Source organism: Mesoplodon densirostris, chromosome 14, assembly GCF_025265405.1.
Source record: "Mesoplodon densirostris isolate mMesDen1 chromosome 14, mMesDen1 primary haplotype, whole genome shotgun sequence".
Taxonomy (NCBI): Eukaryota; Metazoa; Chordata; class Mammalia; order Artiodactyla; family Ziphiidae; genus Mesoplodon; species Mesoplodon densirostris.
The window spans coordinates 71,584,180-71,610,278 of NC_082674.1; the positions used below are offsets into that span (position 1 = coordinate 71,584,180).

Below are 26,099 nucleotides of genomic sequence, written 5' to 3' on the forward strand. Positions count from 1 at the left end.
CAAATTAATCTTCCTTCAGCCACATACTACCTGGGATGTGTCTTTTTTTTTTTTTTTTTTTTTTTTTTTTTTTTTTTTTTGCTGTACGCGGGCCTCTCACTGCTGTGGCCTCTCCCGTTGCGGAGCACAGGCTCCGGACACACAGGCTCCGCGGCCATGGCTCGCGGGCCCAGCCGCTCCGCGGCATGTGGGATCTTCCGGGATCGGGGCACGAACCCGTGTCCCCTGCATCGGCAGGCGGACTCTCAACCAATGCGCCACCAGGGAAGCCCTGGGATGTGTCTTTTCATGGGGAAGGGTGAGGCACGCTGACCGAGCACAGTTTTAGCCTCGGTTTGCCTCACATCCACTGGCCAAAGCAAGTCACTTGGCCAGCCAAAATCAAGGGGTAGGGAAGAATATTCCACCCACAGTGGGAGGGGAAGGGAAGTGAATATTTTCTGAACAATAATCCAAAATAGCACAGCGGAGATATTATTCTTTAGTTTAAAATCAGGGGGAAAAATACTATTATTGAGATCCCCACAGGTTCAAGGTTGAGTTACGAGGAAAACTCACCCAAATTAAAGATGTGCTGGCAGAAACGTGACAATAGATGCAAGGGCTTTGAGAGGAACATAAAAAAGAATGATTAAATTATTTTTAGGATCATCCAGGAGGGTTGTATTGAATAGGGCTTGTAGGATGGATGGGATCTTACACCATCAGAAACAAAGTGGATATGATCCAAGCTGGGATTCATGTGTGTATATATTCTAATGTTACATTTCTATATCTTAATGTTTATCATACTTAGAAATCACAACATATAAATATCACCCTAGGTTACTTTGCTAATGAGCGGTTGATAGAATGACTTGGAAGAACCTCTAAATTCTTGGAAATAAAGCAAGCACAGTAAAATTAAAAAGCTCCGTAGTCAAAATCCAAGAATGCAATGATTATATTAAACATTTTCCAAATGTTAAAAAAAAACTAAATAATACAGAATCATTTGATAATCAACATAGTTATTTTGGATTAAAAATTATTCAGTCTTATAAACAAACTGTGACAATTGATCACAATTAATGCAAATAAGTAAGATGCGGTATTATGTACTGATTCGCTCAGTTGTGCCTGTAAATGAGTGACACAATTACAGGAACAGTTTGCAAATGAGCTCCCAAACATAGATACCAATTATGATTATTCATTTATTTAGAATCAAAGAAGATGAGTTTCACAGATTTTTCCCTTTGAGAAAATAAATATTCATTTGGGCAATCTTCTTGAAATCTATGTACATACGTCCCTCTCCAAATAATTTAGTAATAAGTAAAGATAAAAATTAGAGTTCTATTAGTCTCTGTGGTTCTTTCTAGGAAAAGGCTGAAGAATTTAAAGAGAGGGATTCTACAAAAGCAGAACTCATTAATTTCTAGCAGAATTTCAATACGAGAGGAAGAAAGAGTTTAATAGTTCTGTCCTTCATATTCATGTCAGCACAGCAGCTAAGTCATCATTTGAGGCTTGCCTAAAAGCCTACCCTTCCTCCAGTGTACTATCTCCAAAATCCTTTGAAAAATATTAATCGCATTAAGGCATGCTTATGTATAATTTAATACCCAATTAATCAAAAGTCTCATGTTCCTGGGCTTAAGATGAGATCTGTATGGTACCACATTTTCTAAAGTGTTTGGTCACTAACTTAAGTAAGGACTGGGTGCCAGGAGACTTCTTGATGTTTGAAACTTAAAACGTAATTTCTCAAAGAAATAACGTTGTGAATAGTGGTTTAGTTTCAGAATAGTCCACAAGGATCAATTTATTGCGCACTATTGCCAAAATAATACTAATGTAATATTTCTATCCTCCTGTTAAAACTTATTCTCATTTTGCTGATTTTTGAGGCATAATTTATATATGATAAAATCCACCACTTTTAAATGGAAAATTCAGTGAATTTTGATAATTTCAACATGTGTCATCTCACCATTGACATTTGTGATCTTTTCCCATGTGAGTTGGGATTTTCCTAGTTCTTTGTATGTGCCATACTTTTGAATGGTATCTTGAACATTTTGAACATTATGCCGTTAAGACCCCTATTCTCGTTTAAATTGCGTGGAGAATGTTGATATTTTGTTTTAGTGGGCAGTCACCCTGGGAAGATTCAGGCTTTAAGCCCTGATGCACGTTCTGTGAGTTTTAGTTTCAACATCAGTTCTGTTTTCAGATCATTTGTGTGCTGGTTAGACCACTCCTGTGGTCTAAATTTATCGCGCCCTATTGCCAAGATAATACTGATGTAATATTCCACTTGGAGGTGAGCCCAGGAGATCATAAAAAAACTTTATGAGGTTGATTTTTCAACCTTTTCCCTCTCTGTGAAAGTTCCGTCTCCCTAGAACTTTCTAGTTCCCTTGGTCTCCTCTTTTTACACATCCTGCCAGAAATCTGGGATTTTATCTCACTCTGTTACATGTTTCTGCAACTCTACCTGGCACACATGGAATCCATTCCAGTGAGGTAAGGGACAGTGGTGGCTCTTGCTGGTTCAGTCATTTGTTTATACCAGTATGGAATCATGGATATTCATTTTATACTTTGAGTTATAAGCCAATACTACTATATTTTATCATACATACCCCATCATTGTGTTTTTGCCTATGTTTTATTGAGTTGTGTGTCTTCTTATTATTGAGTTGTAGGAGTTCTTTATTCTGGTTATGAGTCTTCTATCGTATATATGTTTTGCACATATTGTTTCCCCAGACTGTGGATTCTCTTTTTTTTTCCTTGCTAACAGCTTTATGGAGATATAACTCAGACACCATACAATTCACTCATTAAAAGCCTTCAGTAATTTTTAGTATATTCACAGAGTTATACAACCATTATCACAGTCAATTTTTTTTAACATTTCATCACCCCCAAAAGAAACCCTCTACCCTTTATCTCTTCGTTTTTTACAGTGTCTTGAAGAAAGACTTTTCATTTTAACAGTCACATTTATTTTTCTCTCTTGTGGTTTGTGATTTTTGTGTATTATTTAAGAAATATTTGCCTAACCCAAGGTCATTAAGATTTTCACCTGTGTTCTTTTCTAGAAATTTTGTATTTTAGTGCTTATATTTAGGTCTAAGATCCATTTTGAGACAACTTAATTATGTGGTATGAGGCAAGGTTCAAGGTTCACCTGCTTTCATATGGATATTCAGTTGTTCTAGCACCATTTTTGAAAAGATTATCTTTTCCTTATTGAATTATGTTTTGACAAAATACCTTCGTCAAAAACAAATTAACCATTTATATTCAAGTCTATTTCTTAAACTTCATTAAACATTTTTGTTAAAATTATTAAAATGCCTAGAAACATACAACCTACCAAGACTGAATCATGAAGAAATAAGTCTAAACAGACCAATTACTAGTAGGGAGATTGAATCATTAATCAAAAATCTCCCAACAAAGAAAAGATGGCTTGACTTCTAGCAAATATTAAAGAGGAATTAATACCAATCCTTCTCCAATTCTGCAAATTGAAGAGGCAGGCACACTTTCAAACTCATTTTATAAGGCAGCAATTACCTAATACCAAAGCCAGACAAAGATATTACAAGATAAGGAAATTACCAACCAGTACCCATGATAAGCAAGTCCTCAACAAAATATTAGCAAACCAAATTCAACAGTACATTAAAAGGATCAGATAACCGTGATCAACTGGGATTTATCCCTGGTTCAGCATACACAGATCAATATATACAATATATCACATTAACAAATGAAGGATAAAAATAATATCATCTCAATAGATGTAGAAAAAAGCATTTGACAAAATTCAACATCCTTTTATGATAAAAAAGCTTTCAACAAATTGGGTATATAAGGACTATACCTCAAGGTAATGAAGGCCATATAGGAATAGCCCACTGCTAATATCATACTCCATGGTAGAAAGCTGACCTTTTTTCCTCTAAGATCCGGAACAAGATCACTTCTATTCAGTGTAGTACAGGAAGTCTTAGCCAGAGCTGTTAGGCAAGAAAAAGAAATATATTTCCAATTCTGGCATGTAAAACCTTGCCATCCTTATTGTAAGGATTCCCTGCTGAGTAGAGAGGAGAGAGGACAAGTTCTATCTACAAGCAACTATATTCTACTCATAAATCTTTAACTGTTGCAAAAATAAAAAACCACTCTAGGGCTTCCCTGGTGGCGCAGTGGTTGAGAGTCCACCTGCCGATGCAGGGGACACGGGTTCGTGCCCCAGTCCGGGAGGATCCCACATGCCGTGGAGCAGCTGGGCCCGTGAGCCATGGCCATTGAGCCTGCGCGTCCGGAGCCTGTGCTCCACAACGGGAGAGGCCACAACAGTGAGAGGCCCGCGTAACGCCAAAAAAAAAAAAAAAAAAAAACCACTCTAGGCCAGAGGTTTACCAAGTGTCCTGAATTAGGGAACAAAAGGCAAAAGTGGTAGGAGGTTGTGAGCTGTAACTAATGTATACGTGTTTATGTGAATTTGGTGTATGGATTTTTTCTGTGATAAGTTTGTAACTACAACTGCTTATCATTGACTTGTTTTGCCCAAGTTGTTGTTGTGGTTATTTATTCTCTTTATTTTATTACCCTTTGGCTACATGAGATTTAAAGAGTTGCTAAAGACAGTCAAGACTGCTAATACGTCAGGAAATAAAATCATCAGACAAAAGCAAAAGACAGATGAATGTGAAATAAAAGTTTTGGGAAAGAGTTTTATGAGACCACATGGCTTTCTGTACTAACACTAATGCCTGTGGCCATATGTATCAATAACTCCTTTGCTGGCTGATTTTTAGACATAACTAAAGAGCAATGTACCTTTGCAGATTTTTGGAAATCGCTGACTACGTGCACATCTATTTCTTGTACAGTTTTTGCATTTGATGAGGTTACAGTTACAACTTCATTTCTATCACTACATTTAGAGAACTTAAGTGACAGATGTTCCTACTGTCTGACTTCCTTTGAGTTCTTCCTAAATTATTCATCAATTTGTTTAAATATGCTTTGTTATTTTTTTTAGAAGTATTGTATATACAAAAACAACTTTAGCATTTAAAGTGTATGCACCACCAAGCAATTCCACAACTGGGCATATACCCTGAGAAAACCATAATTCAAAAAGAGTCATGCACCACAATGTTCATTGCAGCACTATTTACAGTAGTCAGGACATGGAAGTAACCTAAGTGTCCATCGACAGATGAATGGATAAAGAAGATGTGGCACATATATACAATGGAATATTACTCAGCCATAAAAAGAAACGAAATTGAGTTATTTGTAGCGAGGTGGATGGATGTAGAGTCTGTCATACAGAGTGAAGTAAGTCAGAAAGAGAAAAACAAATACCGTATGCTAACACATATATATGGAATCTAAAAAAGAAGGTTCTGAAGAACTTAGGGGCAGGACAGGAATAAAGATGCAGATGTAGAGAATGGACTTGAGGACATGAGAATGGGGAAGGGTAAGCTGGAATGAAGTGAGAGAGTGGCATGGACATATATACACTACCAGATGTAAAATAGATAGCTAGTGGGAAGCAGCCGCATAGCCCAGGGAGATCAGCTCGGTGCTTTGTGTCCACCTAGAGTGGTGGGATAGGGAGGGTGGGAGGGAGATGCAAGAGGGAGGGGATATGGGGGTATATGTATATGTACAGCTGATTCACTTTGTTATAAAGCAGAAACTAGCACACCATTGTAAAGTAATTATGCTCCAATAAAGATGTTAAAAATAAATAAATGAATAAAATAAAATGTATGCACCAGACCCTGACCTTTTGAGGTAATATAGGCATATCTCAGAGATATTGCAGGTTCGGTTCCAGACCACTGCAATGAAGCAAATATCACAATAAAGCGAGTCATACGATTTTTTTGGTTTACCAGTGTGTATAAAAGTTATATTTACACTATTCAGTAGTCTGTTAAGTTTGTGATAGTATTATTTCTAAAAAAAAAAAAAAAAATACAGTATATACCTTAATTTAAAAATACTTTCTTGCTAAAGAATACTAATCATCATCTGAGCCTTTAGCAAGTTGTAATCTTTTGCAATGCTAACGTCAAAGATCACTGATCAACATAACAAATATGGTAATGAAAAAGTTTGAAATATTGTGAGAATTACCAAAATATGACACAGAGATACAAAGTGCACAAATGCTGTTGGACACATGGGGTCCATAAAAAAATGGTGTCCATTTGCTCGACTCAGGGTTGCCACAAACCTCCAATTTGTAAAAAAAACACAATATCTGTAAAGCTCAGTAAAGTGAAGTGCAGTAAAATGAGGCATGCCTATACTGATTTTTACATATGAATTAACAGTGCTATCCAGTCATCAAGAATTGGGCTCCTACTGTATCCCCAAGATACTGTGTGAAACTATTAAGTTGAATGAAACTCGTTTTTTAATTCATTTGAAGCCCCAAGGATTTCTGTTATAAATTTATAATTCTCTAGGCCTTTATACATTTTGTAATTTTTACCAACCATTGGAATTGGCTTGTGAGATGAATTATGAGCTATAATCTAACCAGTGGACTTAAGGCTGCTTTTCCATCTCACAGGTTGAACTATTTATCACAAACGCTTTTCTTAATTTGATTGACACACCTCTGCAGTGCTGGTCAACCACTGTATTATGTGCAGCTGGCGTATCCTTGGGCAGGTGCTGGAAAGCTTCTCTAACTAAAACTCCAGTTCTCTGTTTGAGATAAAGTCACTTCTCTGGTGGTGGCTGCTTTGGGTTACGTAGTAGGACATATCATCTATTACTGACAGTGTAAATGATGGTTTTGTAGATGTCATTTTAAAAGTTAGGTTGAAATTTAAGTCTCTGACTTATTGTGGGGGGCAGGGTAGGTTTTGCTGATGTTGATCTTCTAACTCCTTTCTCAAGAACATCACTGGCAGTATTCACTCAGTGTCCTCCATTTGCTCCTGGTTTTCCCAGCTCTGTGACTGTCATTCTGTCTTCTGCCTCTGGAAGAATTTTCCTGTAGACCACTCCCTCTGTTCCTTAGAGTTTAATTTAAGGCACTTCTCCAGGAATCTCTTCTTGATGAGACAAGGGATCTAACTGTACCCTATACATACATTGCTCACTTCTTAAGCTTGAAAAGTCAACTCAGGTTGCTCGACACCAACATCTGAATACTGATGTATTGCATGGAATGGTAGTTGAGAACGCAGACTTGGCCTGCAAAGTTGGGTTTGCACTATGGCCCTGCCCCAGGCTAGCCATATGATACTGAGGAAGTTTTCTTTTTCAAAATGTGGTAAAATGGTATCCACTTTGTAAAATTGTGATGATTGGATTATATGATGACTATAAAGCACTCAGCACAGTGCCTGGAAAGTTAAGATACTCAGTGAAGTTGGCAGTTATTACTGAGACTGTGAGATCAATATGGATAGACCAATAGACCTGAAACAAGATGTGTTTGTCAAGTTATATGTAGTCACCTCCATGTCCCTTTTTCTGGAACAACTGACTTTAATCTTCCTCACTACATTATCTATTGTTTCAGAAAGGGTGAACTGCATATTATTATTCTAGGTATAATATTCAAGAAGCTGTAAACACGAAGGAATTCAACAGAAAAAAAGAAACCTGTTTTAGAAACCATTGGGTTGAAGTAGAAAATGCAGGCAGGGTGATTTTTTTTTTTTCTGTAACCTGCTGTAGGGCCATATGGTTGCTGAATGTGTTGATGCTGGTTTTAAGATTCCTGAGTATTTTGAACTTGACATGTTATTTTTTTAATGATTTCAAACATCATTTCTTTCAGGGCCTTTTCCCAGTGTTGCCATCATATTGAACAGATGGCGCGGCGGCATGTACATTTGCATTCTGCAATCCTGCCATGTTATTTGCAAATTTTCTTAGCACAAACCTGTGATTCTTTCTCTACCTTTTCAGTATGTCTGCAATGAAATGGTAAATAGATTCTTCCCCAGAGCATCGAGGATATGGTGGAAATTGGGATCGTGTATTGCTTCTTCTTTTAAATTTTATGTGATTATATTTTTGGGGTTTTATACCTACTGTTACTAGTACATTCTGTCATTTCAAACCAAAGGACTAAAAGTCCTCATTATACCTTTATGATATGAGTAAAAATGGGGTGGTATTAGTGCTGAGAGGAACCTTAATGATTACATGTCACCCTTTCATGTCGCCCTGTTGACTTTTCTAGTTGCTACCTGAAATTGTCCTGTTTGTTTGTTGTCTGGTTTTGCCAAAGGATGGAATAAGCTCCGTGAGAGCTTGGACCCTGTCTGTTTGGTTGGTCCCCAATGATCACCTGTGAACAAATGAATGAGTGAATGAAGTCATTAATAAGGGACCTTCTAGGCAATATACAGTATGATTCCAACTCTGATATTCTAGAAAAAGAAAACCATGGAGATAGTAAAAAGATCAGTGGTTCATGTTGAGGGGTCAATAGGCAGAGTACAGAGTATTTTTTAGGGCAATGAAAATACTCTATATGATGTTATAATTATGAATATATGTCATTATACATTTGTCCAAACCCATAGATTGTACAACACCAAGTGTGAGCTGTAAGGTAAACTATCGACTTAGGGTGATTATGGCGGGTCAGTGTAGGTTCATACTTGTAAAAAAATGTACCATTCTAGTGAATGATACTGATAATGGTGGAAGCTATCCATGTATGGGGTAAGGGGGTATATGGGAAATCTTTTTACCTTTCTCTCAATTTTATTTTAAACCTAAAATTGCTCTAAAAAATAAGGTCTTAAATAAAAACAAATAATAATAATAAAATAAAGGACCTTCTAGGTCCTAGAATCTAGGTCCTAGAATCCTTTCACCAGCAGAATATGAGTTCCCTGAACATAATTGCTTTTCTAATCTTTTTACCTTTATTTTACTCAGGTCTGTTTGCAAAAGGGTTTGTCCAGGAGTGATGTCTTCATAGTCTTCATTGTTTTTTATGATTTTTTTAAAACTAATAAATGACTTTTTAATAAAAATGACTGTGTGGATATAAATAGTCCCTCAAGAGACTTTTTTTTTTTTTTTTTAACTTGGAGGGCATAGTGGGATTAGTGCCAACATCAAGACATCTATCTTGCTGCTTCACAGATTGAAAAGACACAGGATGCAGGAGAGGCTGTATTGATCAGAGCTGGTTCCTTTTAAAGGCATGTGATGATGAAAAGTAAGCCCCCCAATATCTCTAATAAGATCCTTTGATTTTTCTCTTTTTATATGAGGTCTGGTGGGAATTCCCTGGCAGTCTAGTGGTTAGGACTCGGCGCTTTCACTGCCGGAGCCCAGGTTCAATCCCTGGTCGGGGAACTAAGATCTTGCAAGCTGTGCGGTGCAGCCAAAAAAATAAAAATTAAAAAAATCTAAATGAGGTCTTCTAGGGCACCTGCACAGCTCAGAGGAGGTTCATGCAGCGGGCCGCACTGTCTGACCACTGGCTTACTGTGCACGGGGATCTGGGTTTGCCCTGGTCATTGCTGTGCCCTGCCCATGACCTGCACTAAATGACTCCGTAACTTCAGGCTAGGAACCTAAGATTTGTTCAGTCTGAGCCTTGCACATAGAAGAAACATTTAATATTGACAGTTATACAGTGCTGGGTCTAGAAAAGGGCCGTCAGCTCTAATTATTGCCAGGTGTTGGCGGGTTCTTTGTCAGTACAGTAACAGATTCTGTCTGTCAGCTCAGAGGTACAGTGAGAGGTGAAGAGACACTTTGATGGCTGCAGCCATGTGGCTATAAAGTGTTTTTGGCTTCACCAAGTAGGTCTTTATAGATATTAAAGTTTCTGTGAAAAGGGGCGGGAGCTTCATCTCTGCTGAATGAAAACTTTGATTTATCTAAAGCCAGAATTACAAAAGTGACGGTCTTTGTACCGTGGGTTTATGTTTCCCACTTCTGAGCCTAGATTTTGCCACTGGAAGCCTCCAACGGTGCTCAGAGTAGAAGATAAAGTTCTGTAGGAGGTCAGCTCCAGCCCAAATGCAGGAAATAACCTACATGGGAAAAGAACTTGAAAAAGAATAGATATATGTATATGTGTAACTGAGTCACTTTGCTGTACACCTGAAACTAACACAATATTATAAATCAACTATACTCCAATATAAAGTAAAAATTTAAAAAAAAATTTTTTTCCTGGCCTTCACAATACACACAGTATTTTTTTGTGGAACATTTATGCAGGTAAGATTTGAGAACCAAGAAGAGAATATAAAAGTCAGCTGCTAGATTTGAGTCTTTACCAACAACGGTAGGATTCGTTATGTCCAGTGAAGGTATATGGATTCGCTATACTTCCTTTCTCGCTTTGGAAAACAGTCTCACCTGTCTTAGCATGAAGCTTTATTTATGATGTATTTTCTAAGGCACGGCTTTGCATTATAGGGTTAAGTGTAAAATAAATGCTACCTAAGTGTAGTATTTTCCTCAGTAATGAGTTTAGCCCTTTGTTTGCTGCAACCTGTAACCATGTAACCTTCCTCTTTGTGAAGATGAATACTAATTATCATTATAAACAGTTCTTCTCGTTATGTTCCTATGGATGGCATCTTTTATAGCTTGCTAATTATAAGCATGCGGAACTCAAGTGCTTAAAGTTAAATAATGTCAACAGGGTTGTAATAGATTTTCATGTTGAATACTTTTATTGATTAATTGTTCATTAAAATCTCTACCCAATTAATCTACTTAATTTATTGGATACTGTAATAATTCTTATTCCATACTCTTAGATTAGTACTTTAAAAATATTCTTTTTGTTCTCTTTGTGGGCTTTCTTCACAAATAGCTCATATAGACTTACAGTACTATAACTTAACTAGAAGATATAGAAATTTACCATGCATTAAAAAAAAGTAACAAAACAAAACACAAGGTCCTACTATATAGCACAGGAAACTATATTCAATATCCTGTGATAAACCATAATGGAAAAGAATATGAAAAAGAATATATATATATATATATATGTATAACTGAATCACTTTGCTGTACAGCAGAAATTGACACATTATAAATCAACTATACTTCAATAAAATTTTTTTCAAGTGAAAAAAAATTTACCTTGCAACATTTTATTAATTGAAAATTGGTTGGCAACGACCAAAATTATAGTCTTAAAGTTAGCAAGAATCTCACACTTAGTAGTGTGAGTTAATAACTACTTCCACTCAGAGAGTCACTTAATTTCTGATTGAACACGTAGTTAATCATACCCATTCTCTGTTTGAATGGTTCTTGGAAAAAGAACTTTCAGAACGCTAAAATGACTCCTGTACTTGACCCCATTGGTCCAAACTCCAGTGTCTGGAGTGACCCAGAATTACTTTAAACCCTTTTCCATGACAATGGCCTTGAAATATGGCAGATGTCCAGTGTGGCCCATTCCACTCTTCTCCTTCCCATGACAGTGTATCTCCACTTTCTTCAACTCTTCCTCAAGTGCTCTGATGCTTCATCAGTCTTGTCATCCTTTTCTAGACTCCAGGAGCTTTCAGCTCAGCAACAAAGGGAAACGCTAAACACACAAGTATTACTAGGAGTAATGAGTTTCTCGTAGTGGAAGGAAAAAGTGCTGCAGGTATAATGATAGAGAGGGAGGCTGGGGAGGGGGCTAACCCAGCCCAGGCCTTAAACTCGCTGTTGGTTGCAGAGATAGCAAGCCCATGAGATGAACGGATTTCACACGTAATGCTCCGTCCCACAGTCCCAGGCCCCTTGCTCTGTTCGAGTTTCTCCCCTTAACATTTTACCTTCTAGGATACTGTATGATTGATTTGATTATCGTTTTACTGCCTCCTTTCAGTAGAATCTAAACTCCACAAGGGCGGGAATTTCTGTCTGTTATATTCAGTTGTGAATCCTTAGCATCTAGAACATGCTGGACAGATAGTAAGCTCAATAAGTACTTATTGAACAATACTTACCCTTAGATATAACTATTCAGAGTTAGCTACCAGTCGATCTAACCATATTAACAACAAATTCATACATTTCCAGATCACCTACTGGGAGATCTTATAAGTCCTTGACAGATCCCTTACAGAAATCCAGATACATTATGTTTAAGACCAGAGAAGGGACTTCCCTGTTGGTCCAGTGGTTAAGACTTCCATAGCGGGGGCTGGGGGTTCGATCCCTCATCAGGGAACTAAGATTCTGCATGCCATGAAGTGCGGCCAAAAAAAAAAAAAAAGACCAGAGGAAATTGGAGACAGAACATCATCTGATCATCTGGTCTTTGGGAACTCATGCTGGACCCTAGTAAACATTGCTTTCTTTTCTAAGTACTAAAATATTCTCTATGTAACTCTAAAATAAAATCATTGTGCCTGTTTACTGATCAGCTGTCATGTGCAAGGCACCCTCCTGAACGCCTCTTACACGTTGCCTCATTTCGTCCTCACATTTATTAGGTACTATCATTATCCTGTTTTACGGATGAGAACGATGATGTCTAGAGAAGTTAGGTAACTTCCCCTGGGGGACACATATGACAAAAGCAGAACTGGATTTTCAGAAGTCCATGTTTCTGGATACTGCACCGTACAGCCTCTGGCGTGACTGTTGAAACCTTGGGCAAACCTATAAGTCTGTACTTTGGGGATCCTGCCTTAGGAAGAGCTAGAGCTTTAGCCTCTTCCTGATGTAATTTCCTTCAATGCTCTTAGTGCATTTTTTTTTTTTCTGGGGCCGCCATGTAAAGTAACATAAAATGCTTTTAGCATCCTCTTAGTGTTTCCACCTAACCAGGGTATGAAACCCTCTTAATCTGTCTACTCCTCACTTTGAGGATGGTTCTTGGTGTGACGTCAGAAGCACGGTAGAAGTCGAGTCATGCCTTTTTCTGTCATCACTCATGTTGTACCATTTCTCACCCCACCATCTACCCCAGTGGTCACCAACCTTTTCTTTTCTTTTTTTTTTTTTTAATTCATTAATTTATTTATTTTTGGCTGCGTTGGGTCTTCGTTGCTGCGTGTGGGCTTTCTCTAGTTGCGGCGAGTCTGGGCTACTCTTCATTGCGGTGCGTGGGCTTCTCATTGTGGTGGCTTCTCTTGTTGCAGGGCACGGGCTCTAGGCGCACGGGCTTCAGTAGTTGTGGCACGTGGGCTCAGTCATTGTGGCTCGTGGGCTCTACAGTGCAGGCTCAGTAGTTGTGGCACACGGGCTTAGTTGCTCCACGGCATGTGGGATCTTCCCGGACCAGGGCCTGAACCCATGTCCCCTGCATTAGCAGGCGGATTCTTAACCACTGCACCACCAGGGAAGCCCTCCAACTCTTCTTTGTACTTGGAAGGTCTTACACATGGTGCTAAGTGGCACTGAAGAGGGGATGCCTGCATTCTGTGCAGATGGCATCTTGCCATAATAATTGCAGCATAGTGAAAATGGGGTGTTTATTTATTATTAAACTTTTTGCTTTGTAAAGATTTTGTTTTTCTCCCTTTGGCTTATAACGGCAAGGGGTTTTGTGATCTAGTGACGGAATGAAGACCTTAGAGAGGTTGTCTTCTCATTGGGCCCCTCACAGGCCTTGGAGTAGGGATAGAGAGCAGCTCAGCCCCCCCTGTAGTAGGGACACAGGAGCTGACACTGTCTCTTCTCTTCCTGGGTGGACCAGCAAAAGTTACCAGAGGATGGCTTTGTCTGGTGATGTTTTACATGGCAATCCAAGGGTCAGCCAGCACTCCCAGGGGCCTTCCAAGACCTACCCTGATAGAGGAAAGGGAAAATGTGTGGATTCATATCCCTGTTCGGCCCCAAGTACCCTGGTTCCACAGGCCACTGTACTCACTCTCCTTTACACCACGACACACATACAGGTTTTGAAGCAACTGAGCATTTTATGGCAGTGGAAGGTAAAAGATAAAATCCATTATGTCAGCTTTCCTCCCAATAGACTGCAAAGGTCTTCCAAGACTAACAGTAAAGCTACACCAGCAGACTCAAGAATGAAAATGCTGTAAATGTGCACAAATTAAAAAAAGGAAAAAAGAAGAAAATCTTTAAGTATGGCGTTGTAGATAGATTTATTTTAAAATATGAAACTTCGAGTATTTAAAACTCACCAGCCAATCAAAATGCATACCTATTTCTCATGTTTTCCAATGCTACCTGCTCCCACCTCTCAGGTGATCCTTCTCCCCTGCACCCCAGCTGATTTCAGCTGGAGTTCTTTATTCAGCATGTATTTATAGCATATCTCCTACTAGAGCATACATAGAAACAGTTGATGTCAAGCATACACAGAATGAACTATATTCTGGGGGCCAGACGACCTGAGACCTTTTTGAAAAGGTGAAATGATAATGGGGAGAAAGACTCATGCAGGACATAACATATTAAGGGTTACTTGTGAATTGCTGCTTTCTTTTAGCAAAATGCTTAAATAAAAATAATAGAATGTGCCAAATAGAATATTGTTGAATATGTAGCCCCACTTTTTTTTTTTTTTTTTTTGCGGTATGTGGGCCTCTCACTGTTGTGGCCTCTCCCGTTGCGGAGCACAGGCTCCGGACGCACAGGCCCAGCAGCCATGGCTCACGGGCCCAGCCGCTCCGCGGCATGTGGGATCTTCCCAGACCGGGGCACGAACCCGTTTCCCCTGCATCGGAAGGCGGACTCTCAACCACTGCGCCACCAGGGAAGCCCCCTGTAGCCCCACTTTTGCCATTTCCAATAGTCATTTCAAATCATGGCTAAAAGAGAATTGATTTTCTGTCTTACTGTGGGACATAAATCAGAGCAGCCTTAAGTACCTTTAATTCGTTAATTTCTTCAGGCCCATTGGATTACTCTCTCCATCTTGCAAGTTTTTGTGTTCAGAATTTCATGATTAGAAAAGAAAACCATGTTCTGACTATAAATAATAATCAAATGTGTTTTTCTTGTACATTTTGCTCCATCATTTAAGGGGGAAAAAAAGGATATATTATAGGGATGCCCTATCAGTAAGCCTTCTGCTACCTACAAATAACATATTATGTGTTATTAGATTAGGTTGACCCTTGACAGTCAAAAATCCACGTACTGCTCTCTCTGCCTCAAAAACAAATGAATTGATAAATGACTCACCCAAGGGCAGGAAACAGTTTGGATAGAATCAAGACTCAGATCCTAGTTCTTTTGATTCACATATGGTGATCTCTAATTGAACACAAACTTTCCCCCATACTTAGTTAATTTACAGATCTGTAAAATGAAAATACAGGTACTATATTTGTTGGAAAAAATGGACATGTAAGTGGTTCAAACCCTTGTTATTCAAGGGTCAGCGATATGTAGGTGGGCTGCAGGATGAGATTCAGGAAAATGTTAAAAAGGAAACGGTACATTTTAGAAGTCTCACTGAAGTCTGCCTGACATGTGAGGGTTAAGTAACTTCAGCATTGTCACTCTTGCCTGAGCCTGTGTTAAAAGTAATGACCGCAGTTTTAGATGAGAGAACACAGAGTAAAGAACACAGAAATCTTGAAGTGTTCTTGTCAATTTCAGACTACAAGTGGGATGTGCATGTTTGTTGTTCCTGTTATGTGGATTCTGTACCCAGCTTTGACAGGACAGTGTGGAAGGTGGCCCCAGTATACAGCCCTGGGTACTCTATTGAGACATGACCCCCTGGAAGAGCACTCAATATCAATTAGTGCTCAGGATGTAAAAACACTGTCTCTGGTTTTAATCTCTTTATGCCATCAATAGATGTTTGACAAGGTCAGTGCATTGACAGACCACTTAACTTTCTGAAAACCAAGTGTACCTTTAACTACAGGCTCTGATTGAGATCACTAATTCTCATTCTAAAAATAATAACATGATTAAAAGATCTTGTCCTATGGCTAGGAATCTGACAAAAAATCGATTACTAACTCTTTAACAATATTGCCTGTTGATAGAAGGCTAATACCTTTCCCTAATTTACAAATACCAATGTGCAGATTAGGGAAGCCAAATGATTTTCTAATGGTTTCTGTATTAATGGGTATGTGCTTAACTTCCATGGAGTAAATAAATGTTGATATTTTAAGAATTTGTTTTTAAGATAACTCTGGTAATTTCTTTTGATAAAGCAAAGACATTTGTACGACCAGCCATATTCAAGTGTAAGACTTTAATTTTTTAAATAGTCTAGACATTTGTACGACCAGCCATATTCAAGTGTAAGACTTTAATTTTTTAAATAGTCTTTTAATTTTTTTTTAGTATATTGGCCATTTACTATTCATTCAACAGACGTCTTCAAGTGCTTACAATGTTGTACCAGTGCTCTGCTAGGAAGTGGTCATAAATGAGAAATACCATATCCACTGTAAAATCTACTAATACAAGTAAATGTTACTCATCAACATTTTTCTCATTTGGTTCTTTTCAGTTCAGTGTGGTATTTATTACTAGAGTAAAATCTTAAAGTTAATGTGAAGGGGAGTGGGGAGAAACCGCTTAATGGGTACAGTGTTCTACTTTGGGATGATGGAAATGTTTTGGAACTAGATAGAGGTGATTATGACTCACAACACTGCGAATGTACTAAATGCCACTAAATTGTACACTTTAAAAATGGTTGGTTTCCTGTTACATGACATTAACCTCAATGTTTTTTAATATACTTTGCAGTTTTTTCCTCTTGATACATGTATTTGACTTTGTATTCTGCATTAGAGTTGGAAGGTATTTGAGAAGCCTGGCTCTATCCCTTTCAGGCATTGTTTGGTATCTTTCAGTAGAATTCTGAAGATTTTTCCTATAGGTCTTAAACATGTCTTGTTAATGTTATTCCTCATTTATTTTTCTTGATATTGTGGGTGGGATTTTTTTCATATTTTTAAAGTGTTTATTGCTGCTGCACAGAAGAGCTATTGAGCTTTGACTGTTCATAGCCAACCACTTTTTAAACCTCCCATTTTAATAACAGTAGCAGTGGACTCTTTTGGATTTTTCTAGGTATATGATCAAAAAAATCTGCTGAGATCAAAAAAACACTGAGATGATCACAGTTTTACATAATTTCCCTAGTGATACAATACTTCAAAGAGGCCCTAATATTAAATATTAAACTATTTTTGCATTCCTGGGACAAATCCCACTAAGTTCCCACTAATTCTTATAACATTTTGTTGAATCATATTTACTAATAATCTTTTGAGGATTTTACATTTATTTTGATAAGGAGATTGATTTAGTCTCTTATGTGAGGTTTTTATATTAATTTAATAAAATAAATCATATAGCTTCCCATTACCTTCTACTCTGGAAGAGAAGATGTGTAGAAATTAGTTCTTCCTTGAAAGTTTGAAATACTTCACTGTAAAACTATTTAGCTTAAATCCTTATTTGAAGATAATTTTTAATTTAATCTGCATTCTCAGATTTATAGGCCTAATTTCATTTTTCTTTATGTCTTATGTCAGTTTTTTCCAGAAAGTTGCCAACTTCATCAAAATTTTTCATTTATTAGTATTGTGTTCTATACTAATGTTAAACTCAATACTTTTCTTATGATTATAAGTGCTTCCATATGTTTTATCCCCTTCATATATCAAATTATTTTATGCTTATTTGAGCTTTCTTTTTATTGAACAGATTTTTAAGTGACTTTCCATTATTGTTTTGGGTAATATGTTTTATTTTTGTTTCTAAGAAATTATATTTTGGCTTTATAAGTTCTGACTTTTTGCTTTATAAATATTTCATTGGTTTTCTCTCTTTGTTATTTTTTTTTGGTATGCCTCTTTGATTTTAAATTTTCAATTGCTTAGCACATTTATTTTTAAAAAAAAATAATGAAAGTTTTTAGTGTATGAATTTACCTCTAAGAATATCTTTGGGAGCATCCCATAATTTTGTTTTGCAGTATTTTTATATTATTTTCCTGTAAATATGAAGAGTTATTTATAATTGATTTTTATAGTGATTTTTTTTTTTTATTCCAAGAGTTCTAGGAGATTTTATGTCTACCCTGTTTTAATTCATAGCTTAAGTGTTTCGATAACTTGTAGCTAAAGAGTCTGGGCTATAAAACAACTGCTTTTGGGAATTTTTTGAAGCTCTTTTGTAGCTCAGTATATAACCACTTCAGTAGCTATTTCATGTGTGCTTGAAAACTTGGGGTTTCCTCATAATAGTCTAAGTTCATTATATCTTTCAGTTTGTCCTTATTTAATTTTATTTTCAAGTTCTCTCTCTCTCTCTCTCATATAGTTGGAATCTTGTTTTGGTATCCTTTGTCTATTAGGAAAAATAGGGGTGGACTAAAGATGTCCAACCATAATAATTCTATTTTTTTCCTTTTTCTTAGCGTACCTTATTTTGATGCTCTATTAATGCCCTATTTTTTCTCATTCTGTTGTGCTCTCCAATTCCTATTTTTTTTTTTTTGCTATGAACTGTCCTTTAGTTGAAAATAATATCACCACTATCTGCTGTCATTTTCTTTGCATTCTTATGATATACTTTTTTTTTATTTTGCGGTACACGGGCCTCTCACTCTCATGGCCTCTCCCGTTGCAGAGCACAGGCTCCAGACACGCAGGCCCAGTGGCCATGGTCCATGGGTCCAGCCGCTCTGCGGCATGTGGGATCCTCCCAGACCGGGGCACGAACCCGTGTCCCCTGCATCAGCAGACGGACTCTCAACCACTGTGCCACCAGGGAAGCCCTATGATATACTTTTATACATCTTTCCTTTTTTATTATTCTTTTTTTTTTCTCAGTGTATAAATGTCTAAGCGATGGTGACAGTAATTCTGAGGGAAAAAACTGGATGTGAGCAGCAGAGCAACAGGTGAACCAATTGGCTGAGCACATTGGGGAGATCAGGAGTGGGGACCCAGGAGGGATGAGGCCAGTCTCCAGCTCCGGCGATCGGGAGCAGAGTGTAGCCTCAAAAGGGGAAGTGAGGACTTCCCTGGCGGTCCAGGGGTTAAGACTCTGCACTTCCAATGCAGGGGGCACTGGTTCAATCCCCGGTTGGGGAACTAAGATCCCACATGCCGGTGAGTGTGGCGCCAAAAAAAAAAAAAAGAAAAAGAAAAAAAACATGCAGGCATGATCATTCCTAAAAAAAATAGCACTTGTAAAAAAAAAAAAAGAGAAAGAAAGAAAAGAAAAGAAGGGGGGAGAGTTAGGTGGGCATAAGACTTGCTGAAGAGAGAACTGGCTGACACTCTCCTGACCTCAGGTGACCCTGGCCTCAGGTGAGGCTGGTGCCACAGTCAGTGGATGGAGCTTCACATAGACTTGCGATAATCCCTGGATTCAAGCTTAGATCCTCGCCCAGTGCTTTGGTGGCACTGATGGGACACCTCATTTCTTTGTACCTCAATTTTTCTCTATATCAAAAATAGTAAGACTTATTTAAAAATATTTCTGTAGAAGTATTCAAGAGTGTGCATATGATAAACAATGTCTAAATGTTTGAGGACCTTTCGAGTGCTTGCAGACAAACAAGGGTACTGTGACTTTAAAACAGTATTACTTTAGAATGAAAGTTCCGCCTTCGGTGTGTCTGATGAAGAGTTAAACTATTTTTGAAAATAGGATATGTGCAGCTTCATCTCCTCCGTCGTGAAATGACATTTCCCACTGATTGGATCGAGCCTTTTCTCCTTAAGCTTGGCTTGCTTCTTCCAGTGCTGTGTGCGTGGCATGGTAATTAGGGGCTTAGGTTCTCAGTGATGGGATGCTCCTGGCTATTTCTTGAGCTCTACTTACCCACAGCTCCGTTCCTCACACTGCGCTGGCAGAGCGTGTGGTGTGTATTTTTAAGTGGTAAGATTTGAGGAAAGCAGTTCCATGGAAAAAGGAACGTGATCGACAAGGCTTGTAGAGAAGGAGAATCAGCTGGGGTTGCTCGCTTTTCATTGAAGTTCAGTTGGAGGTTCAATGAGGGGAGGCTGTTATGACAGATTTCAAAATGTCCTGATGGGAAAAGGGGGTGGGTTCATCACAGTCGGAGTAACTACAGAGCAACAGCTCAGCAGCCCAGCGTGAAGCAACAGCTACGAACCCTCACAAAACGCAGAGTGATTAAAATTGGCATTGCACAGCCCTCCTCAGTGGGTACCTTTCCAAGGAAAGCAATGACTTTATTGTGGAAAAATATAAACACAAATTTGGAGATGTAAATTACATGCATGTTTTAATCTTGTTCATAAACACTGAAAGTTTTTAAAATGTAAATATAATCAAAGTGCACAACGGCAGCTGAAACCAGATTTGAGAAGGATTTTGAGAAAGAAAGAAGGTGAAAGGCCCTGCAGTCTCCCCAACCCTCACACCCTGCCCATCCCAATCCTGCCTACCCATCTCCCCCCCACCCCACTTTTGTGGATTCGGAAAAGAAGAGATAGAATTCTGCCCTCCAGTTTCTGAGGACACAAATCCTTGTCTCTAATTTGTCAGCATCACAGAAGAGATGGTTAGTATTAACCCTTTCTCTCCATTTCCTCTCCTGCCTTAACCCTTTTGGTCTATGCGTGTGATGTTTAGGTTAATGAGTACGATCCAGAGTGACTAAGCATTGGATAATTTGCAGCATGGGAACAAAGGAGGAAATTTATCCAAACACTATCCAGATTCTTCTATTTCCATACTTTAAGCACGAGAGTGACCTCAAGTAGAGCCAGTTCTAAAGCTTGAGCTTGGAGAAATAGCATTAGATAAGTAGAAAATTGACTGCAGTGGTGTTGAAGAAATGTGTGTGGGTTCTACCTTGACTGTCCTTTGCTGCCAAAAATGATCTTGGACAAGAATCTTCACTTCACTGGGCCACAGTTTCTGCATCTGTTGAAGTCATTGAGTTGGGTAAAATGAGCTCTAAGGTTCCTTCCATTTCAACCTTTCTGTAATATTATGCCTCATGGATCCACTCCAGTCTAAAGATGGGGCCTGGGAAATTCAACACCTGGTACCCTTCCCCAGGGGGCCCCAGGAGTCAGAAATTTTCCAGACGAGGGCCAAGATTTTCCTCTGCCAAAGATCCTCCACTCTGTAGTTTAAAGCCAAAACTCTCTGAGACTTTTGTAGGAAGTCTTTTGTCCTGGCCTCAGTTCTGCACCTGCTCAGCTGGGCAAGGGGCCATCCCAGGAGGGAATGACCTGATGTCTGGCCAGACCATCAAAGTTCACGGTTGGAGTTGCCATCGAGATGACCCAGTGTAATAATTCTGCATATTTCATCTACATTGATGAGGGAAGTATTTAGCAGGGCGTTTATATTCCGTTCCTCTCTCAGTGTGTTCCCTTTTCAGAGTAGGGCAGTGTAAATTTATAGGATTATGGGGAGAGATACTAAGGGCCACCTGTCATTGATATAAATCATTTCAAATGAAATTATAGTGTGGTATTCAGGGGAAGCTTAGTTTCAAGGAACGAAACATATCAAGAGTCTTCGTAGTAAGTTGTGTACCTGGGTGAGTCCACCAGCAGAGCATGAAGTCAAGTTTTCCTTGATTGATTGTTTTAAGGTGGAAAATAAAAAGTACATTGAGAATTTAGCATTTGCTCTCCCAATATATTATATGGTAGGAAAGGGTTGGGATTTGGAAGTAGGGTAAGAGAAATGGTTGTGGGTTTGAAGATTTGTTTTCCAATTCGACCACTGATTCCCACCTGAGCTCTGAAGGAGGTCAGTTCAAAGGACCACTGAGCCCTGACCTGGCTGAGGCCTCACCACACAGCCTTTGTGATGGTTGCCTCTGGCTGCCCTGGAAAGGAAACAGGGTTTGGGCTGGTTCCAAAAAGAGCTCTCTGATCTAATTTGATTGCAGTAGCAGAATGGTGAAATTTCCAGAGCAGTCCCGGGATAAGGTATTGGGAACAGAAGTTGGGGGTGTATTAGATGTATGTTGCCAAACTGGAACTTTTGGGAAAACAGGAGAAGGGATGAATATAGGAAAGAGGAATGAAATATTAGTAAAAAGCTTTGGGTCTTCTAATCTTATCATGATATTTAACACTGTTTTTCTTGTTTTATAAGGATAGACATATATGTTATGTTCATGCACTGTTAGCAACAGTAGATGTGCTTTACACATTTCGTTATTGATTTTTTTAATGATGAGACTAGAAAGGAGTAATTTATACAAAGATAATGTTCCTGTTTTAACTAAAACATCAAATAATCCATAAGGAAATAAACTTCACCTAAAAGTTCTCAAACTGTTGGATTAAAGTCCTAAATATAAAAACCAAAACTATAAAACTCTTAAAAGAACACATGGGTAAATCTTTATAACCTTGGATTTGGCAATGACTTCTTAGACATGACACCAAGAGCAAAGCAATAAAGAGAAAAATAGGTAAATTGGACTTCATCAAATTAAAAATTTTGTGCATCCATGAACATTATCAAGAGGGTGAGAATACATTCCAAAGAATGGGTAAAAATATGTGCTAATCATGTATCTGATAAGGTCCTAGTATCCAAAATATATAAAGAACTCTTAAAACAATAAAAAGTGAACAAACCCAATTTAGAAGTGGGCAAAAGACATTTCTCCGAAGAAGATACACAAATGGCCAAAATGCACATGAAAAGATGCTCAACATCATTAGTCCTTAGCCAGATGCAGATTAAAGTCTCAACACAATACCATTTTACACCCATTAGGATGGCTATTATACAAAACACAACCAAACCAGAAACTAACAAGTGTTGGTTAAGATGTGGAGAAAGTAGAACCTTCATCCATTGCTAGTAGGAATATAAAATGGTACAGCCAGTATGGAAAACAATTTGGCAGTTCCTCAAAAAGCTAAGCATAGAATTGCCATATGATCCACCAATTCAGCTTGTAGTTCTGTACCCAAAAGACATGAAAACAGGTATTCAAACAAAAACTTGTGTACAAATGTTTATAGAAGTGCTATCACAACAGCCAAAGTGGAAAAACCAAAATGTCCATCAACTGGACAAAGAAAATGTGGTCTGTCCATACAATAGAATGTTACTCAGCCACAAGAAGGAATAAAGTACTGACATAGGTTACAACATGGGTGAACCTTGAAAACATTATCCTAAGTGAAACCAGCCAGACACAAAAGGCCACATGTTATATGATTCATTTATATGAAATATTTAGAATAGAAAAATCCATAGTAACAGAAAGTAGATTAGTGGTTACCAGGAGCTGGGGAGAGGGAGGAATGGCGACTTCCTGCTTAAGGGGCATGGGGTCTCCATTCAGGGTGATGAAAATGTTCTTGAACTAGGTAGTGGTGACATTGTGAATGTATTTAAGGCCAGTAAATTTTACACTTTAAAATGGTTAAAATAGTAAAGGTTATGTTTTGTGTGTTTTACCACAATAAAAAAAAGTTTCCAAACTATATAAACATCATAGAAACTCTGGTAATTTGACAAACAAGTGAGCTCAGGTTTGCTGAGGAAATGCATATATTTCAAGCACAGCCTTTGGGACTGGGGAAAGCTTCTGGAAGAGAAAATATACATGACTGAGGATGAGCCCTGTTTCCTGGTCCAGACTTGCTGTTCTGTGGCCTGGGGCAAGTCATGTAAACTCTCTGAGCCTCCGTTGGGAGCCTTGGACAAACCTTCTATTTCTGGGTAGGAAAAACCTCAATCACTTGTGGGACCTTTTCAAGCCTCACACACTTGCATTCACCTTGGCCTCTTACCCAGTGTGAAGGGTGAAATATTTCTGATGGGATGCTCGACTACCAGGAATAGCAGGTGGGGGACATACACAGGGGTCTGGGAGTGTGAAAGTACCCTTTCTGGTAGAGCCTTTGTGATACTGAGAAGTCCTGGAGCTGGTTGTGGCGCTCACATTCCTGGGAAGGGCAGGAGGTAGGTTCATCCATTCCTTCCTATGCCACCCACTGGCAGATATTCACACTGAAAGATACAGAGCCCCTGAGTGGGTAGAGTGTCTGTCCTAGAGTGAGGAGAGATCATTCCAGGGTCCGTCTGTGAACTGCAGTTGTGGTGAGTGTGCTGAAGAAGAAGTAAATGCTGCGTGGATGAGTATTCCAGGGTTAGGGATGCTGCTCTGAGGAAGTCACGGTTGACCTGCCTCTGAAGGATGACTTGGAATGAACCAGGAAAACCAGGAAAAAGGTGCAGATCAGCATTCCTGGGGGAGAGAGAACCGTGAGGGGGAAGGAAAGCAGAGTGGGCTTGGGGAAGACATCGCGAAGAAAGCCTCATGCTGGGAGGTCATGCTGAGTCGTGGTCAATGTCATTGAATGAAAAGGCCAGGGAAGTATTTTGCTGAGACCACAGTAGGCACTTCTACCAGCAAATGCTGCTTTCACGTCCCCACAAAACTTCCTCCTGTGCTCTGGGAGTATGTTACCATCAGTAACCACACGGCCTCTCTGAAACTGAAAATGGTCCCCAGAGTCGACTGTGACCTGAAGCCACCATTCCTCGGAGCCTATACCATCTCCCCAGCACAGGGCGGCGTGGGTTACAGAACCAGTGGCTCTGGAGTGTGACACCCAGCCTACCCTGGGAGTGCTGGGAGAATGTGTCTCCTTTTGGTCTTTTGGGTTTTGGCCCATCACCCGGTAAACCTAGGCTCTGAGGATGGTAGAACTACCAAGAGTTTCACTTGTATTCGGCAGGACCATTGCATGTATTTGGTGTGGGGACCGGATCCATCTTTGTGGTGTAGGCCACATTTCCTTCCACACTTTGATGGAACCCAAGGTGAATGGAGCTCATAGCTGCCAGTCATGTGCTGTACTCCTAGGAGCCTTCCCTGCTCAGAGTTGACGTGGTGGGAGGGCCCAGCACTGCAACTCTGGGGCGTGCGCGATGCTCCCAGCCGCCCTGTCCACGGTGCAGCAGTGGGGAAGGGAGGGTGGTCACTGCCTTGATTGGAGGTGTCCCATTAAGGAAGGGAGCTTATCTGTAAGTCCTACTTTAGGCAAGGCCCCCTGTCCAAACTCTTATTACATTTGGAGGCTTATGTGTCATTTCTTCTCTGCAACCCTAAGTCTGTTCTATCTGGCTTAATGTTTTTTTCCCTTTGCTTGCAGGAGAGTAGATCTGGAGAAACCAACAGCTGTGTTGAAGAAATAATTCGGGTAAGGATATTCTTTTACAAATCTTACCAACTGGTGGACATAGATTCCAGATAGAAGGAGGTGCAGCTGCAGTGTCAAAGCGAGCCCATGGTTCATGTGTTGTTTGATCTTTACCCTTTCTGAGGGTAATCACCTAAGTTGCCTAAATAATGGTACTTTACAAAACAACTTCTAAAGCTTCCTTTAGAAACCTAGGAGCTACACCTTAATCTGGTCCCTTTGCACAGGCTGAGGTGACACTGTATTAAAGGGATCAGCTGGAAGACAGAACAACAGAGTTGAGATGAAAAATATGATTGTGTTTGCATTTGCATGCCCCCATTTATCACCCTGCTATTTAAAAGCATCTTTCAATAGTCTGTGCGTTCCAGTCAGGCAGGGGTTGCCTGGTTATTTTTCTCCCAAACTTAACTAGAATCAGAAGCACTCTGACAGAGAGGTGATACTCAGTGTTGAAAATTTATTTCTATATTGTTATGCGTGTTATTATTTTGCCTGTTACTCTCTGTAAGCCTGTTCTTTTCATCATCATCATCTCACGTGCACGGCCTCTGTGAACTAGTTTCATGCGCAGATGCACTTAGACTGGGCTGTTCTGCCATATTAGTGTTCTCCTGAGTACTCAAACTTATAATCAGGATGTCCTCTTCAACCTATATTTTGTCTTCAATCATATTTTTCATAGAGGGGCCAACCTAATAATTTATAGCTGTCAGAAAGCTGATATTACACTGGGCAAACCACCAAGGCAAATCAGACCAGATGGTGTGGCAATTCTCTATAAAGAAAAAGAAAAACTTTATTTTAATATGTTTGTAACTTTTGGGCATCCTACACACTTTTTCTTGAATTGCTAGAGGATTACCGTCATATGGTTATGTGGTTTAAAATTTTACATTAACCATCCAATTGTTTTCAGCGGTAGGATTTTTATTTCTTCCTGGAAAGCATTATTTCATAAATAAATTTTTTCACTCTCAAATTGAT

The 26,099-nt window shown here is 39.0% G+C and overlaps 1 protein-coding gene across 1 annotated transcript in view; it reads left to right on the forward strand.

The window, feature by feature from the left end:
- The window catches only part of AFF3 (ALF transcription elongation factor 3), a 578,889-nt gene that overhangs the window by 259,300 nt on the left and 293,490 nt on the right, over positions 1 to 26,099 (forward strand). The window contains exon 5 of the mRNA XM_060117048.1: positions 25,065 to 25,112. Within this exon, the coding sequence (XP_059973031.1) occupies positions 25,065 to 25,112 (48 nt within the window). The remainder of the gene's footprint in view (positions 1 to 25,064; positions 25,113 to 26,099) is intronic.